Source organism: Cryptomeria japonica, chromosome 4, assembly GCF_030272615.1.
Source record: "Cryptomeria japonica chromosome 4, Sugi_1.0, whole genome shotgun sequence".
Lineage (NCBI taxonomy): Eukaryota > Viridiplantae > Streptophyta > Pinopsida > Cupressales > Cupressaceae > Cryptomeria > Cryptomeria japonica.
In genome coordinates, this window is record NC_081408.1 from 628709747 (window position 1) to 628728680 (window position 18934).

General features: G+C 36.6%; 1 protein-coding gene across 4 annotated transcripts in view; it reads right to left on the reverse strand.

The window, feature by feature from the left end:
- Window positions 1-7530: 7530 nt before the first annotated feature.
- Window positions 7531-18934, reverse strand: part of LOC131079037 (probable E3 ubiquitin-protein ligase ARI2) — a 35956-nt gene continuing 24552 nt past the window's right edge. Inside the window, exons 7-9 of one of the 4 annotated variants that reach the window (XR_009113897.2) lie at window positions 8350-8558; window positions 8164-8218; window positions 7531-8030 (exon numbers count right to left, since the gene is read on the reverse strand). Coding sequence is in view for 2 of the 4 variants with exons in the window: in XM_058016914.2 (XP_057872897.1) it covers window positions 8362-8558 (197 nt within the window). In the remaining 2 variants the exon portion in view is untranslated. Of the gene's footprint in view, window positions 8051-8163; window positions 8219-8349; window positions 8559-18934 lie in introns of all 4 variants that reach the window. The other 3 variants (XR_009113896.2, XM_058016914.2, XM_058016913.2) reach the window with 3 other exon arrangements.

Sequence of the window (18934 nt, forward strand, 5' to 3'; positions counted from 1 at the left end):
ATGAAGCTTGGTCAAACTTATGTCTAATTCCAAAAAGGAAAAATACTTGTATATCGTATATATACTTAGAAAACGTATTAAAATCAGCGGCTGCAACGAGAGTTCGGGGTATGAAATGGATGAACAGTACTCACTGAATTCTTCAATGTTAGAATAGTTGTATGACAGCAATAGAAAAGTATAATAAATTAGAAGTGGTTGTCAATAACAATGACTAAATGATTAAATTATTTACTTAATTTAGCTCATATGATGTATTGTATGCCATCTTTCTATTTCAAATAAATAAAGAATTTTATTTTTTATTTTTTGTATTTTCTGTTTCACATGTTTGTTTGTTTTTAAAGGGGCAAAAAAATTTAAACATAAATGAAAAATATTGCTGTGGAAAATATCTCCTATTTATTATTCTTATCCTCCCCAACTAATTAAATAAGTTTATGAGTTAATTAATTAAGGCTATATGCCTCCATCTTTTCTATGAATGAAAGAGTGCCACTAAAGACATTTGTATCTCACATTTCTATGGTTGCAACAAATTACTATTCTTAGTAGATAAAAATATAGTTGTAACAAATTACTATTCATAGTAAATGCAGTTTTAGCCCTTCATTTTTCAACTAACTCAGTTATGACCCTTCATTCTTTTCTTATGAATGTCCTATTGTTCATTTTCCACCAATGGCCTTCTAATCTAATCTCTACTATCCATCTTATTTTCTAAAAATCTATAAATTGACATTTAATATTATACATTTAACTCATTTTTATTCTAATTATATGTTATCGAAATAGGTAACGTTTGTGCAAAGAACATCCACATACCAAATCATTCAAAACAAATCATAATTGTAATGAAGTTTTGTGGTAGCACTTGTTTTGTTTCCTTTGTTTCAATTCTAGTTGCATATTCTATCTAATGTTTGTGATAGTTTGAATAGGAAGCTTTGTTTTGCACTTGTCCCTTTGGTTCTCCAACTTGTATCTCAACGACTTCTAAAGATTTATTAGGCCTTATACTCAAAGACTCTAAAAGATTGATCAATGAATGAGAGACAAGTTTCACACCATTCTCCTCTACACTTTAGGTTCTACAAGATCAAGGTGGATTCCCCTTTGTGACACTAAATGAAAATACATAATAAAGTGTAACGTAGTACCTAGTAGATATGGAGCTTCATACGTATTGATAAAGATTTGTAAATGTGTACATGTAATTGATTCATTCTTTGTAATCCTTGAAATCCTAGTACGAAGGAAGCAAATATTTATGAATGTTATTGATGTCTTGCAATTTATTATTATCAAATTGTTTGTTGGGTTGAAACAATATACAAAGACAAATTTGTGCCTACCAAGGATTACAAAATCACAATTCTATGCAACATTTGTCCTAACACTTAGCATTTTTTATGGTTATTTCAAATTTATTCAAATATTATTGCCTTACAATAACATGACCTGATGATGGCTTAAATTTGTGTTATTCCACTTAATAATCCATTGACAATGCAAGCAATCTAAATATTTTTCATGAAAGATATTATCGTAGTGTCGTAAAGTATGGCCCCCTTACAATTTCACACTCCTTTTTGTGCCCATACCTTATTGTGTATCCTTTTAACTGTTTTCCAAGCCTATTTCCGACTCTAATGTCATGTGATGTATGGTGATTTGGGCCTCTATCCTCAACTTGTGTACACTAACTCCACCTTTGATTCACCCCATTTTGGGTGGACTAGGGCGCTAGGTGCCATAGTCCTCTCAATTTGGGCCCATTTTTAAATGTCGGTGTACAAATTCTAACAAATTGATTTTCAATCTCGAGATTGTAAAATGATCATTGGAGGTTGGCCTAATTTATGAAATACCTTGGCAACCCTATATAAGAGCATTTTTCCTAATTCAGTTTCATTTGTAAAGTATCAATTACCATTCAAGCAATTCTTAGAGAAAGTATTATGAACAAATATCCTTTCGATTTGAGCATTATGGAGCAGCAAGTTGCAGCAATTTTCATGCAAGTGGTGTTTTCATGATTGAATCTTTTATGCCTTGTCATGTCATGTTATTGCATCAACATTTGTGGGTCTTATTCAAAGAGCATAACATTGCATCTTTGTCTTCATCAACATCAATATCAACAAGCTTGAGGTATAATATTGTGGATCCAACATTTTACTTCAAAGCTTTCCTTTCATCTATTTTCATTAAAGGGTCAATTCCAAACTCAAGGTTTTACTAGGAAAAACCCCTATCAACGCATCTGTTTTTATCTCTTTTGCATGTAGGTGATAGTTTCAGAAGAGAAGAAATATAGATCCTAAAAGTATAGACCGAGACAAATCGAACCAAATTTTGAAGAACGAGAAAACCCTGGACACTAGCAATCAATGAACAGTGTCTGACACTTTTCCAAGAAAACTTCAAGAGGATATTTTGAGTGACATTTTGGTCTTGAAACTATTTCCAATATCCAAATCTGAGACCTTCAAGACTAGGTCATGGAGCCCCATTGTCCAGCACTTCTGAACTCAAATTTTAGGCACAAGTTCCTCTATATTTCCCATTTCCATATATGTGCTTAGTGTCTACATATATGTTCTGAAACTCTTTATTTATGTTGATTATTGTCAATTTTCCATAATTAGCTTGAGTTCACATCATTTTCCAATCAAATCAACTCAACGAAAAAGAAATTTTCAAGAGTGTCTAACTCCCCTTTCAATAGGTCTTAAGTAGGGCCTATTGAAATTCATTCTCCTTAATGAGTTGGGGTGGTAAATGATTCCTATTTTACATAATTAGACTAGTGGATCCCATTTACACAAACCCTCTACATTTTGGTGAACCCAATGTGTCTTATGCTTGCATTAACTTTTGATTTTCATTTTCAGATCTGATTTGCCAGTCTTTAATTGATTCATATTTGCAATCATTTCCAAAATATACCATTTATGCATTTAGAGATCTAGTTCACCAAACCTATACATATTGGTGACCCTGATGCTTCTTACATTTTGCATATTTTTGATTGGGTGTTTCAGATTTGATTTTTTGCTATGAAAATTACAAAATCTTATTGTTCTGCTATTTCACATGTAATTACAATGTTTATCAACTATATGTATCAAAATCATGAGTTGTGTAATGTCCCCTACTAGGGTTTGGTCAATTTTAACCATAATTAATCTATTTTCAAAGTACTTGTGACTTGAACTAACTTGATTAAGAATCGAGACTATTTTAACATGAATCAAATCTGAGATGTTTTATCCTTTCTTTAGTCTATGAAGAATTTGTTGTCTTACTATACTAAATACTTAATCTTATTCTGATCCATTATAAATTCTTTACGTATTTATTAATTACTAATTATATGAATTATTACTAATTTCTAAAGGAATTAATTATTATGTTTAATTATTATCAATATCTATATTTACAATCCTAGGCTATATCAAGGGTTGTAGGAGAATTGCAAATATCTTTTGGTCTTGTTTTTCTTTGGAGGTTCTTTGGCTTATATGGAAGTATCGTAATGATGACATCTTTAATAGCAATACCAGGCACCTCACTGAGTCTCTTAGGAGACTCATTGTTTACTCTATTTCTATGCAAGTCACTGTTATACTTAAGCTGGACTCAAACAAGTTTGACAGGTGGATCAAGGAGGGGGCTACTATTGTTTACATCCATGAATTATCACATGGATTCACTTGGGAGAGGGATTAATTGGGCAATGCTACATTTGAGCAAGCACTGATGGCTTTTATGAGGCACCTGGAGCGTAGGCAGATACACATGGAGATTACTCAGGAGGATGTTGACCTGATTCGTGAGCGCACCTCCCACCCCCATAAACAGGACATACTTGATGGTCGGGTGGAAGTGTGGCGGGATGGAAACTTGGGGTGGGTGGCTTGGATCCCTCCACTGGGAAACAACACTTCACCGGATGTTGAAATCTCATTTTCCTAGACTGATGCATATGTTTCTTACATAGACTGTTGCTGACATTTTTGTTTACAAATATGTATATCTAATGTAATCATCCTTGTTATAGTGGAGGTGCCCGATAACTGCATATTTTTGTGCATGCACCTTCCCTTGGTGCCCTTGATACTGCTGAACTCAGTTTTTCTGATGCTATGTAATGGTTTTTATGATATCTAATCCAAAAAAAATCCTTATATTCTTCCTTACTCTGATTTGGATATATATATATATAAAGTAATAGTACCAATTATTTATGTATTAGCTCATATCCTTCTATATAATTTATATAATACTACTACCAACTTAAAACAATCCTAGTTAGTAATATGTTTGCTGGCTGGTAATGGCAGACAGATCTGACGCATGTCAGATCTTGTCTGCCACTGCCATGATACTTGGTATCCTTACTAAGTACATATTAATAAATACATATTGCACTCTGTTAATATTTCTATTAATATTAAATTCTGCATAGAAACATTATCATACTTCATATAGTAAAATACATTCCTATGCATACCATCAAGGTCAAGATGTTACTGCCTGTGACTTAATAGTCCTGATCTAATCTTTATTCTTAATTAGAACGCAGGCATAACTTAATATTCAACAGTTATTAGTTAATGAGTAGTTGCAGCATGTTGCCCGTGATGTAATAATCTACTAGTAACTTAATGTTCTATTCCTTCCCTAATACGGTCTGTAGTGACAACAATAACCTGTAAGTACAATTCGAACTGTTGTATATTTATTTGCAATCATCTGGTGTGCCAAAGGCAATTGCTCTTAGAAGAGCGATCCAACTGGAATAATAATATATATATATAGCCCAGCATTTGTCAGTATATCCGATATCCTTTTCTGCTCTTATGAGCAAGCCCATACTAGACAATGAAAACAAACATATAATTCTCCACGTCCTCTTGGAATGAATCCAATTGGTGTCTTGTAGTTTGCGAAGTGAACAATTACCTTGTTTGGTTTGAGAAGATATCTCCCTTCACTCGCACCTTTCCATTATTGTTAGTTAGCTAATCAATATCGGTTATATGCATTAGTTAAGGTAATCCCCTGTTTGTCGGCTAGATTCTTTCTTGATCATAAATGATATTGTAGGTATCGGTGGGTTCAGATCCTCCTTGGTGCAGATGTCTTGCCTTAATCGATTATAGATGTCTTATACACAACTTCATGAGTGTATAATCATTGGTATTCTCATGCATATTTGGGACTGAAGAGGGATATCTTTGCCCTAGTTCAATATCTTCATATATTAATTATATTGTTTGCTCAACCCGTACCAACTAATCGTAACTCATTAACCTGTGTAGATTCATTAGTGGTATTTGATACATAGTTATTGGCTCCCTTATGGAAAGTTGAATTACCTTATAATTATCTGACTCGTATCTAATCATTGCATCTTCTTGGAATGGTCTTTGATGAAATTTGTAAGAACATAGTATATGGATTATGGCAGGGACATGGCAAGTTGCATGATCGCTTGTTTCATTTTATGTTGATTGCATTCATTCATAGCACACTGATATATTACATCATGAGGATTTCAAATATGTTTCCTACATTTACTCTATTTCTTAAAGCTTTCATACATGTTTTATGTTGTTATATGATAACATTTTTAAGGAACTTAATGGAATGTTTGGATTACATAAAAGCTTTAGTAGATGTTTCAAGTGATAGCTTTGATAATCCTAGGAATGATATGGAAATGAATCATACTAATACCTATCTTAGAGTATCTCTTATTCATGGGGAAATGGTTAATACTTTCATTAGTGATCTCTGCAATGGAGACGGAGCATTGAAGAGTATGGATGAATCCTCTTCTCACAAGGATAATTTGGTACAAGAGGGACAAGCTAAGCATATTGATAATCAATTTTTTAATACTTCCATTACCTTAGATCTTCCTTACTCTCCAATTACTTATCTTAGCCATCAACATGCTTTGAGACAAGATGATGTTATTCATTTCCTTCATAATCTATTCATTCCTTTGAACCTTAAAAGTATAATTATACAACAAACTTTAATGAGATCTATAATGAAAGTCTTTCTTCTTCACAATTGCATACACATTATGAGATTGGTTATATCCTGATATCTAAACAAGGATATAATGGTGAGTTGCTGCTGCAACTAATTGAAAAGCAGATTCAAAATCTGCTTCAAAGCAAAATCTGGCAGGTAGATGAAGACGTTATAAAAAAACCTTGTTCAGGCAAGGATGCAAAGAAAAATAAGTGGCCAGGAAAAAGTTACTAAAAAGAGAAATCCAGATTATAGAATGAAATGATATCAGATTCTGCATTCGCTCCTACCGTATTAGATCCTACTTCAATATAACATGATAATTAGAATCTGTAGGTAATGCATCGTATCACACTTGGACCAAATAGCAGTTCACGAGTGTCCATGCCTCAAATTCTCCAGTATATGCAGGGAATTTGCCCTCTGAAAATGTAAATGATTGGTGATGATGACTTTGCAGTTCCTACCTTCAGCTCTTTTTCAAATCAGCTCATTTTTTTGTTTATTGGTTGTCTTGCTAAAATGATTTTCTTGCTGACAGGCTGGCATTTCTACATACCAAGATAAGCCCAAATAATGACATCTATGTAGAAAAACCCACCCACACAAAATGCTTTCAATATATCATTACCACATCTATTTAGACATCAAATTCTAGGATAGTGCAGAAACCCAAAAGCATCCCCCACGCCTTTCCCCCTCCAGCCGCCCAATGAAAAAAAAAATTAGTCCATCCATTTTTTACATTAAGTTTTATGACACAGAATGCCATTGCAATAACTATTTTGTGTAATGCACACCATAGAGACAACTCCTATAAATCAACAGCTCATTAATGGGAATTGGAAACCCCTTGACTCATCTTGCCTTCATATTCTGAGGAATGAAAATCCAAGTTCTGACAATTATGTATGTATTGAAAATTCCAATATTAGATTATAGTTAATTCAAAGCTGCAAATAACTCTTTCTTAAATGAGAAACCTAAAATCATTCTTCTAAGCTGTAAAACAAGTATTGTCTTCCTCGATTAAACAAATTGCATCCAATGATATTCCTGAAACATACTTCTGAAAAAAGCTGTTGGGCATAGTCTATGAAGAGTAAGATAACCCAAGTCGCTAATCCTTTAAAATTAAAAAATACCCAGATCATCATTATTCTGGTCCACCATAATCCTTACCCCTTAAAGCTCCAGAGGCTTCAGAAAATCTTCTTTTAATTTTTTAACAGGGTGACTCATTCAAGAACCCTTGATTCAGACACAATCACACAAACAAACTCAGAGACAAAAATCAAGATTTCACTGCTGAGATCAGGTAAGGCATCACTCTCTTTATGAATACCTTAAAAACCTTCTGCCAAACCCTTATGTCATACAAGGTTATATATCTAACTATTACTGAAATCGAACCAGAAATGTCTAAAACCAGAGTAGATAACAATGCATATGTCAATTTGCCAATAAGCCCCAGCAAAAGCAACAAAAGGTTGAACTTTATTAAATTGAACTATATTTGCATTTTAAAATGCATGTCATTTTTACATATCAAAGGAAATCCTTTCCAAGAAAAATCTACATCTTTGGCAGATTTCCTGAATCCAATCATTTAAGCGAGGCGAAACACCAATTGATATTCTTCCAAAGGTCTGTAAGTTCAAGCTATCACCATCAACAATTGCTGCACACAAGCTTCATGTCCTGAGGTTTTTGCAATTTCAATGAGCAAGTGCACCTTAGCAATCTAGATTTTAAATTTTATACTCAGCCCTCTAATCAAGACTAAGAAAGTAAACCACAGTAAAATAAAGCATGGCATTCTTCGTTAATCAAAATAAGCAATTCCAGCCATTTTCACTTATCGTGCCTGTATGAGGTGACCTTATAAATGGTTATAGCATGTAACATCTCCATCCCAAGAAAACTTCAGAAGCTAACTTTGATGACCCTGTTAGTCAAAACTGTACAAATGAAACCTGCACAAAGAATGAGCAGTCTATACCAAATCAGTCCAAATTGTACATCTAAAACTTGCATAGACTTGGGCACTTTACATTACAGTGTGTATTAAAGATTATTTCACTTCATGTATCAAAACTTATAAAATACCTCTTGAAAGATTTCAATCCCACACCCATTTTTATGCCAATCATGCAAATTATCTCTAGAATTCAAAGACATCATTTAGCAGATTGACACCATTCAAAACACTAACGTGAAATCAAGTTTTATATGTCTAATTGGAATAATATTAAAGTAATAAAAATAAATAAAGTGAAGCACATCAGCACTAACCACAACACACTTCTAATCATCCTGCAGCCCCACAGCAGTATCTTTCATATCCATGGTTTCAGCTGGCATATTTAAATCAAATGAAATGCCTCCAGTATTTTCTTTCCCAGCATTATCTTCCCGAGAACGCTTTCTACTTGAGATTGAACAATTCAATACTGGTGAAGGATCTTGATCACTGTGTGACCTCTTTGACATTACTTCTGTACCTGCATGTCCATTATAATATAAACAAATTGAAGAAATGTTTTCTAACATTCACAACAAACAATGCATACCGCAAAAAAAATATAGCATTCAGAAAGCATTTTTATTCCTCTAATGAAAGTCAAGTTTGACGAGCTAATTAATTACAATCAATATATTATTAACTATGAAATAAAAGATGCATCAGAATATAAATCTCAACTTGAAAGACTACACAGTAACTTACTATGTATAACTGGGCTATGGTTGCAAATAAAATAAGCAGCAATTCTAATTCAGTAGAATATTTGCTGCTTCCCAGCATTAACTGAAAAGACTTTGTAAAGTAGATATTATATTTGCTGCGCTCTTTTGTTTGATTTCATAGACTCTTTGAAAGGAGCCTAACACTATGCGAAACATTTCAATAGACTGAAGAACATTTCAAATGGTTACTCATCATCCTTAAGGAGTTTAAAGTTTATGAAGTTTTATGGCATTGAACTTGCCTTCTTGGCTATTGGTAGAAACTTCTAATAACTTTCCATCTAACCGTTCATTTTGTTATTGGATGCTAACATGTATTCAGGATCCTGCATTAGCAAGATTTCAAATTTTACACAGACCTCTTCCAATTTTAAGATTTCAGTCACAAAATTTGAGAACGATGCAATATTCATTATGTCTCACTATATCCATATATTATGAAAGGCTAATGATAAAACCAAGGCAACCATTTTATCAATATATCAGGATAATGACAAATCTGAGACAACAATCCTATAAACAAAAATTCTGTAATAACCATAACAACTTAAAGTAAGGAGGCTCGGTAGGTCTGAGAATAAAGGATCAAGAGACCTGTGATTACTCACCCCTTTGATATCCCAATGGCATTGCATGTTGTTTATCAAGTTTATGTTTGTTGGTCTTAAAGACAATCGTTTCCTGCTTATGTTGTTAACTCAAAATCAGAGCACCTCATACAATAGAGCGGTGTAAGTGTGAAATATGGAATCAATTGTAATGTAAAATCTTTGCAGAAATGACATCTGAGAAGAGTGGAAAAGGTTAGTGTATCAAGAAGTTGTAAACGATACAAATGACCAAAAGCTTTGAGAAGGTAATGATATGAATGAAGTAAAGTGGAAAATTGTAATGCCCCCTCTTGGAATATACCTGATTTTGCCCAAAAATAACAATTCCAACAAATGCAATTTATTTACAAATAGAATTCTATAATAAAATTGCAAAATTGAAATGCCAATTTAGAGAAAATCCTAATTTAGGTCTTATAAACAATACATCAATGCATTACCATCAAGAATCTATGATCATATACAAATAATCTTTATTAAAATCAAAGTATCCTGAAATCATTCATATCTTTTTCATAGCTTATTCCCATGGTCAACAATATCAGGAATCCAATGGAAAAGCTTGATAGAATGCCAGGAGATTGTCTTCCTCAACCAAGCCCAAGGGGCACGAAATGAGCATCCAAGTCATTCGGCCCCTTGGCCCACAAGTATGGCAGGACCTTCAGTCCATTCATCTTGAGGTGGCATGCTTGATGAGGGAAGACCGGAATTGCTGCATCTTCCTATAAAATAGTTCAAATTGATTTCAAACATAATTGCTTGATGGAAATCGGGCAATTAATTACTTATCCTATATTATTTCTTAATAGAATGTCGGAAGACTGTCTTCCTCAGCCAAGGCAAAGGGCACGGAATGAGTGTCCAAGTCATTCAGCCCCTTGGCCCACAAATATGGCAGGGCCTCCAGTCCATCCATCCCAGGGTGGTGTACTTGATGAGGGAAGACCGGTACTGCTGTATCTTCCTATCAGATTTTTGTTGAGATAGATACAAAAATACTTGCATACCAATTACTTCCTTAAATATTATAGACTGCTCTTCTTAATTTCTAACTCAGATTTATTTCTGAATTTTTCTCCAATTCAACTTGATTATTCCATGCCACTTGATTGATGGATTATTGTTGAATGATTGATATTTGTATAAATGATTGATTGAATGAACGAATTCCTTTGATTGTATGATTTGAGTTATCGGTGAGTGATGATTAAGTAATTGTTGATTAGATAATTGACGAGTGATGATGTAATGAATACTGGTTTGATATATTGCTGAAATATGATTTCATGAGTGATGATTGATAACTGACCCCTAAATGCTTGGAATGATTTCTCCTTTATACTTTATTGGTGAAAGGGTCACCACCTTTCATAAGAATTGTCGCCACCCTCCAATTCTGGCTTTTGAGAATAATAAATTATTTTCCAAATTGATCTCCATTGGATGTCTTTCTCAAATGAAACCTTCTCCTCTTTATATCTTCCAATGTGAGGGGGAAGTCACACATCTTCATCATGTCTACCCTTTTGCAAGAGTCGCAACCTCTCAAAACATTATCACCCTTTAAAATAGTACAAACCTTCATAATTTCTGCCCCTTGAAAGAGTCACAACCTTTCACATTTAGCACCCTTTAAAAAAGCACAACCCTTCATAATTTCTGCCCTATAAAAGAGTCACAACCTTTCACAATTAGCACCTTTTCAGAGAGTATAACCTTACTGGCATTGGGTTGTCATTGATGTCAACCGGTATGGGATGACTACCAGTATGAGAGATGTATGTGCAACAATGTCATGCAGGAGTACAGGTTGAGATATCTTTGATATCACTTTGTGTTGCAAGACACCGGTAAGGTAAGGAAGAGAATGTCATTCAGATGGATGACCACTGGTGTTACCGGTACACAAGTTAGTGCCTAACTTGTGTGGATGAGGTAGATAGGTTACCGATACAGTGTATCACCGGTAAGGAAAAGATGTCAATTGGTAAGTGATGTGTTGACATGGAGAAGTCAAATCAACCAAGTGAGTGGTTGTCAGCCTGCAAAAGTCATGACCAGTGTACAAGTAGGATGAGCAAGGTGCTTGGATGTTGTTTGTGATGAAAAGGCAGAATGTTACCTAAATCACATCAACACTGGAGGAGAAGAATGAACAGGTCACAGGTATGCTGTGAGGTTGCAGAACAGCAGGACTCCCACCGGATGAAGATGCAGTCATCATGAGAAGCAATGACTGACAGTGAGTGTGCCCACACCGGATCTATCAATGAAACAAAGGAATGCCTTAAGTGCATGAAATCAGAGTTATACATTGACCATCAGAGAAGGCATGTTGAGATGCCAGTACAGATGAAGTTTGGATGGATGTTGTGTGCTACTATAGCACTACTTCCGGTTGTGATGCAGAATCCAGAAATGAAAGGACCCATCAGCAGCCTGAAAATGGGAAGAAAAATAAGACCAAGCAGGCATGGAGGAAGAAGACCATGGACTGGCACTGTGCATTCAATGCACAAGTGATATCTCCTAAGACCTAAAGGAGATGCAGGATCTAAGGGGGAGTAATACACTGAACTTATCATCAACCCCCAAAGTGGAAGAGAACACATGGAAGAACAAGTTGTTGTCAGGTATGAAGGAAGAAAATGAGATAACGAGTGTGTGTAGAGGCTGCCTTGACTACACGCCTACAGATGAAAAGTTGGATCACTACTGCATGTGTCAACGGATGGAGATTAACAATTGGAATCAGATACAAGGTGACACAAAATGTCAGGAGTCACATGAAGGTGCTCCGGTAGTGATGATGGACTAGTGGAGGAAATTGGTATGTGCAGGATGTTACCGGCATGAATGCTAACTGATACTTGCAGGTTATGTAAGACAATGAGGTTGGAAACCATTGCAATAGCCCTGGTAGCATGGAATGTGAAGCTTATGTCTCAGGTGCTATTGGGAAAGCCCTGAATGACATAAGTTGGCCAAGCGGTTGACCATGCAGGCATGCATGTCTTTGGGCCAACCGGTTTAATTTACGGCATGGTGATGTCATTGTATGGCATTGTGTGGCATTGTGTAGATTTGGGATCATGTCATAGGTTGTGGTGGATATGATGGAGCTAAAGATCATCAAATGATCAAATATGCACAGCTCAACCGGTACATGGAGATGATTGGAGCCCCAGTATTGGACCTGACCAGAAATGAGGACCTGAGAAGTATGACTCAAGAGGAGTTCAAGTGGTTATAATGCAAGGCCGGCATGCTTGAACTTGAAACTGTAAGTGCATTGATTGCCCAAACTGCAGATGATGGAAATTACAATAGGAATACCCAGGAGAATTTCATGGTTATGGGTATCTACTTGTCATTTGGCTGGTTGTATTCATAGTACAATCACATTTGATTCTAGAGAAATTTGGGATCAAACGGCAAGTGATGCAGTTTGACCGGTTGGTGAGTAGCATTCACTGACACATCCCTCTGCAATTGAGTATTTTAACAAACGGTATAAAAGTTGCATGCTCAATTGGTGTCAATTGATGGTTGAGTCCTCCATCTCAAGTGCGGTGACTTGAGAAGATGTAATAATTTGTAACAACTGGTATCAAAGGAGGAGAGACATCCAGTAAAAAAAAAGGGGGAGAAAGAATTCTATCAGTGTCTTGTAAATGCAAGGAGGAATGATACCCTAACAGTGCCCTTTGCCATTCTGTAGTATACAACATACTACATATGTTGAGAATCAATGGATTAGAGACAAGGAGAGAAGGATTATGTAGTATGCCGAATACTACATGTGTTGACATCAATGCCAAAAGGGGAGATTGTTGGCATTGGGTTGTCATTGATGTCAACCGGTATGGGATGACTACCGGTATGAGAGATGTATGTGCAACACTGTCATGCAGGAATACAGGTTGAGCTATCTTTGATATCACTTTGTGTTGCAGGACATCGGTAAGGTAAGGAAGAGAATGTCATTCAGATTGATGACCACTGGTGTTACCGGTACACAAGTTAGTGCCTAACTTGTGTGGATGAGGTAGATAGGCTACCGGTACAGTGTATCACCGGTAAGGAAAGGATGTCAACTGGTAAGTGATGTGTTGACATGGAGAAGTCAGATCAACCAAGTGAGTGGTTGTCAGCCTACAAAGGTCATGACCAGTGTACAAGTAGGATGAACAAGGTGCTTGGATGTTGTTTGTGATTCTAACTGGGACTCATCTGTTGAAGTTGTGGTTCATGGGCCCATTTAGATGCTTGATGTGCTACAAACACGAGGAAACTCTAAACCATTTGTTTGTACAATGTGAGGTGACCCGAGTGTTGGCAATCCTTCTTAGGGAAATTAAACTACGGCTGGCTTGTGTCCATGATATTAAGAAAGATATTAACATGTTGGTCAGTTCTCCACAAAGGCACGATATGTGGTGGGTTGTGGTACACTATCTTGGCCACATTGATCTGGCTTCTTTGGAAGGAGAGGAACTGCCAAATATTTAATAATAAGGTTACTAGCTTGACATCAATTTTGAAATTGAGGTGGTAGTCAGTGAACACATCAATACTAAGGTGGCAAACAAGCAACTCCACACATATACATCTTGGAATGATCACATGGCGAAAGAGTGGCCACTTTTAATTCCCTTGAAGGGAAACACGATCACGAACCATAATGCACACAAGGATGCCAAGTGGTGTCTTCCTCCACGAGGCCGACTCAAATGAATTTCGACAACGCTGCACAAGGACATCTGGGCCTATGCGAAGCAGGTTTCTTAATCAAGAATGACATTGGGAAACTGGTATGGGGTGGGTCCATCAAGCTGCCCAACAACATGAACAATGATGTCGAGTACACCACCCTTATGGCTGATCTAACATTATGCAAGGAGAAAGGAATGGTCAATCTAGACATCGAAGGTGATTCATTAAATGTTATCCTTCCTATAATCACAGGCAATGCTCTGAGTTGGAAATTGTGTGTGGCTTGAAAGTACCCGTGAGATGCTCAAAGATTTCGGTGAATACAATATCAAACATGTCTACAGAGAGGCAAATACAGAGACTGATTTTGTCTCCAAACATGCCATCAATCAGAGCAATGTCAATCATTTCCTATGACCCACGAACTTGGAATGGCTTTAACTTAGCAACAAGCTCAAGTGAATAAATAGTTGATAAGATCTACTCTAACCCATAGTTGCATGGGTACTCGTTCCGAAGACTCGAACGTGTATCCCGCACCGGAAACTTGGTTGGAAATGTCTGCATAGAGAGGAGACTTCCTGCTAACGTATCCGCCCGTCTCCCACTATCTCCAAGCCAAACAAAAAAAAAAACACAGGCAACAAAATAATCAAAATGCAGTACAAACGGAAAAAAAAAAATGCAGGTCACAAGGATTTCTTAAAACGTTGCAACAGCCATTACTAAATTATTATATTATATTTAATTTCATTATATTTAATGTTCAATGTCATTATATTTTCAGAATTTATATAAATTATTAGATTATATTTAAAAGAAATTGGCGTCTCCTATTTCGAAAAAATAGTCGTACTGGTACCAGCACCAGTCTCCAAGTACCCCCGTACCCGTGCAACCTTGCTCTAACCATTGCTGTCCCTCAGAGCAGCAATGGTTACAGCCTGAGTAGGAACAATTTAGAAACATATGAATATATGGTGAGCGTAAATGGGAGCATGCTCCCTCCGGAACAGCTAGAGGGATCCCAGAAGGTCGGTGAGGCAATTAGGGTCTAGGTCTTCTCCCTCTACTGATATGTTTATATCTATTTTTCTTTTTTAATGGAAAGGGCGCTACCGCCCTGAAAGCAATTCGCTTCAAAAAAACATATCACTCTATAATATTTATTATAAAATATGTCATGCCCCTGCCTTGATACCTCCTCAAATCTGATACAGCACCGACTAGAAAATTATCTTATTTATAAGACATCACAATTTTCTTATATCTAGCCAACCTCCTTGAGTTCAATAAAAAAAAAGAAAAAAAGATAAGCTGGCCAACCCTTATGGGAACAAAAACAAAGGGGATAAAAATGGCTGAGGGCTGACCTAGCCTTGAGGAGGTACAGTAGTTTGAAAGCAAAAGAAAATCAATAACATAAGGACCAACTCATATGCTGACCATACCCAAAATAAAGGCATATATATAGGGCCAAGGCATAGGACAATTAGTATACAATGAGCAAGATACCAAAAAGGCATTAAATTATTGCAAAGCAGCGATTCCTAAACCTGCACCAGTATACGGCAATCCATAGGCAAATAAGCCACACAGACTAAATTTAAAATGATTAAGGATTGCTACACCAAATAATTAAAAGTGATTACACCAAACAGCCAAAACCTGGCAACTAAGGTCAACTACTATTAAAAAAGTGAGGGCTGACTAAGCCTACAAAAAATAAATAATTATTGGCAAAAAAGTGAATATCATACAATGGCAGACTAGGCTAAGGATTACGCAATATTTAAATAAGTTATATTTAAGGCCAACTGAGTATTGTTTAAGGCACCGATCAGTTTAAAGAGGCATCTCCTTTCAAGAATAGAAGACCCTTGGTAAAGTCAAACCCCTACATGTCCCTTAAGGGATATAAGAGGAGAGTAACCATTGGAGCAAGGGCATCAAGAAAAAATAAATAAAAACAAGCATCTGTATAAACAGAAGCAGAGTTCATCCCTTAATGAATCTGCGATCAGGCATCTAAATCAGACCAGAAATCCTTAATATTACAGGCAGTGGCATTGTTACCCAGATGTGGTATGCATGAAGATGTGCTTAATATTGTATGCTTAATATAGGAAGCCTGATAATGTCCTAATGCAGAATCTCAACATACTAATAGTGGTTGTAATATGTATGACTATATATCTCTAATGTTAAGTGTCTAGATTTCCAATCTATTTGTCAATCTGCTGCAATCAACCATGAAGACGTTAGAAAACGGAATACAAGGAGGGGAAACAGTTATGAGGTCCTCTTCTAAGCACACCACCTCATGGTGGAAGACTGAGTCCCATTAGGCCAAGGGGGTGCAAAAAGTGCACTGCCCTTGGGCTTAGAAGGGAAGGATGCTCCGAACACCCTATTGTAGTTTTCCCACAAGCTTCCACCATGGTTGATTATTAGGTTAAGGAGTCCCAATCCTAGGAAGGGTGATATGATGAGGGGGAACAGCTGCAGGAAACCTCACTAGGTACTTCACCTCATATGAGATGGCGGAAGGCCACATGAGGCCAAGGGGGATGGTATATCCACTCCTAGACCTAGTGTAGAGGATCGCTTTGGGCACCCTATCATGACTCCTTATCCTAACCCTTTCTGGTTGAAGTCCATTAATGAATTAGATCTATTATATGATTAGGATAATGTTTCTAAGCCTAGTAGAAAAGATCAATTTTATGGGTTATGCTTACAATGATTATCTAACATAATTGTGTGTAAGACATGGACCAGCTCTGATACCATGTGAGATTTTGCCAAGATCAAGAGGCAATAGAAAGCACAAATAAGAGAGACAAAATATATGATAGAAATAAACTGTATTCCATCAAAAGAAAATACTGATCAACTAGATCATCAATCGATGTTACATACAATGAATATGAACCTGCTTATATAGGCAAGGCTATATGGATATGTGAGCACACAAACATGACATGTGGCTCAATAAGAAACAAGGGTAGGTAGGAAATAGGTGTGGGTAGGTAGGAGAAACAATATAATATTCCACATGAGGTGGATCACCCACTGAATGTGGAGTGTAACAACAAGATCAACACCATAAAAGGTGGAAATTCTCCTACACACACTATCCCAATGTGGCACAAACACCCAAGTGTCTCATACCCAAACTACTATGAAATGCATTTCCTAAGTAAACTTAAGTAAAGTGTAATAATATCCATGATGAATAATTATTTACACCAACACCCCCCCTTAAGTGCAACTTAGGGGAATGCACTTAAGTCTACAATGCAACTAAGCAATGCAAGATGGGTCCCGGCTACAAGGCCATGTTAGGTACCCATGTACAAATGCAAATGCAATCTCCCATAAAGCGGGGAAAGAGAGAAAAACCCAATGGGAAAAAACCCTCCCCCAAAAGAGAGATGATGAAAGCACATAATGCTCTCGATGAATGAGAAGAACAAAACTGTGTCCCCCCATAAGAGAGAAGAAGAAGAGAGACTAGAAAGCCCCCCCCTCAGTCTGGAATCTACACCAATGATAGAAGCTCGAAGATGAATGAAGAAACTGCTCCATGAACATCGAACCACATTCCTCCCCTTAGGAAGAAACAAAACCAAAGGTGTATCCAAAAAGTCTCCCCAACCATGAAGGGAAGATGAAGCAAAAATACTCATGATGAAAGGAATCTCTGAAAACTGCTCAAGTGTCCCCATGTCGATGCTGAAAGATACCCCCTCCAAAGGTGGTAAACTGTGCCACACTGCTGAAAAAGGCACTCCAAGATCTAGTAGAGATGAATGTAGAACAATATCCAAAGACTCATATGTCTCCTCAAAAGATAAAGAGACCTCCTCCAAGTGTTGTACAAAAGTATCCACAATCATGTCAACCTCTAAAGATTGATCATGTAGAGAATGCACAAGAGGGTCAGAGTGATCCCTCGCAAAGATCAAAGAAGGATCATCTTCATCAAAGAGAAGATGAATGTCATCAATGGTGTCTCCCAAATCTGTAATGTAGGAGTCTACGAACAAACCTGCAATGTCTGTCAAGTAGGCATCCCAATCAACTGAAGCTGGAAGACATGAAATATCCTGCTGCACTGAATCATAAGAAGACAAAAACGTCGCACTAGCTGCATCATCAGGTGCAATAGGTGGTGTGATATCAATAGAAGGAGATGAAATGCAAGGCTCAAGAACAGGGTCACATGTGAGAATCCCCAAGTTCAAATGCCCAAAGTTCTCCTCAAAATCTGAATCATCAACATAGGAACAACCAACCTTATCAATAGGATCAAAATCTGAAAAAGAGTACAACCGAGATGCATAATCAACCACCCCAGTCACAATGATAGCTCCACTCTCCAAGTCTCTAATGATAACTGAATCAGGAGTGAACTCCACAGTTTTCCTAGTTGCCCCATGTGTGATTTGATAGATGGAAAGAAGATTATTTGTCAAGTGGGGTACACACAACACATCATTGAAGGAGTTATCCCCAATGGCAATAGATCCTTTCCCAATCACATCCATGTATGTATGATTGCCCATCAAAATCTGTGGCATGTGGCAGGGCTCAAATGTAGAAAACATAGACTGTGAAGATGCCATATGATGAGAAGCCACTCAATCTAGAAGCCATCTCCCTGAATCATGACTTGTAGTAGCACAAAGAGCTTGTCCCTTTCATTTATCCTTGGAAGAAGAAGCCGATGTAGACATTCTAGAAGGTAGGTTGATTCTATTCTTCTCAAGAAGATTCTTCAACTCATCAATATCCTT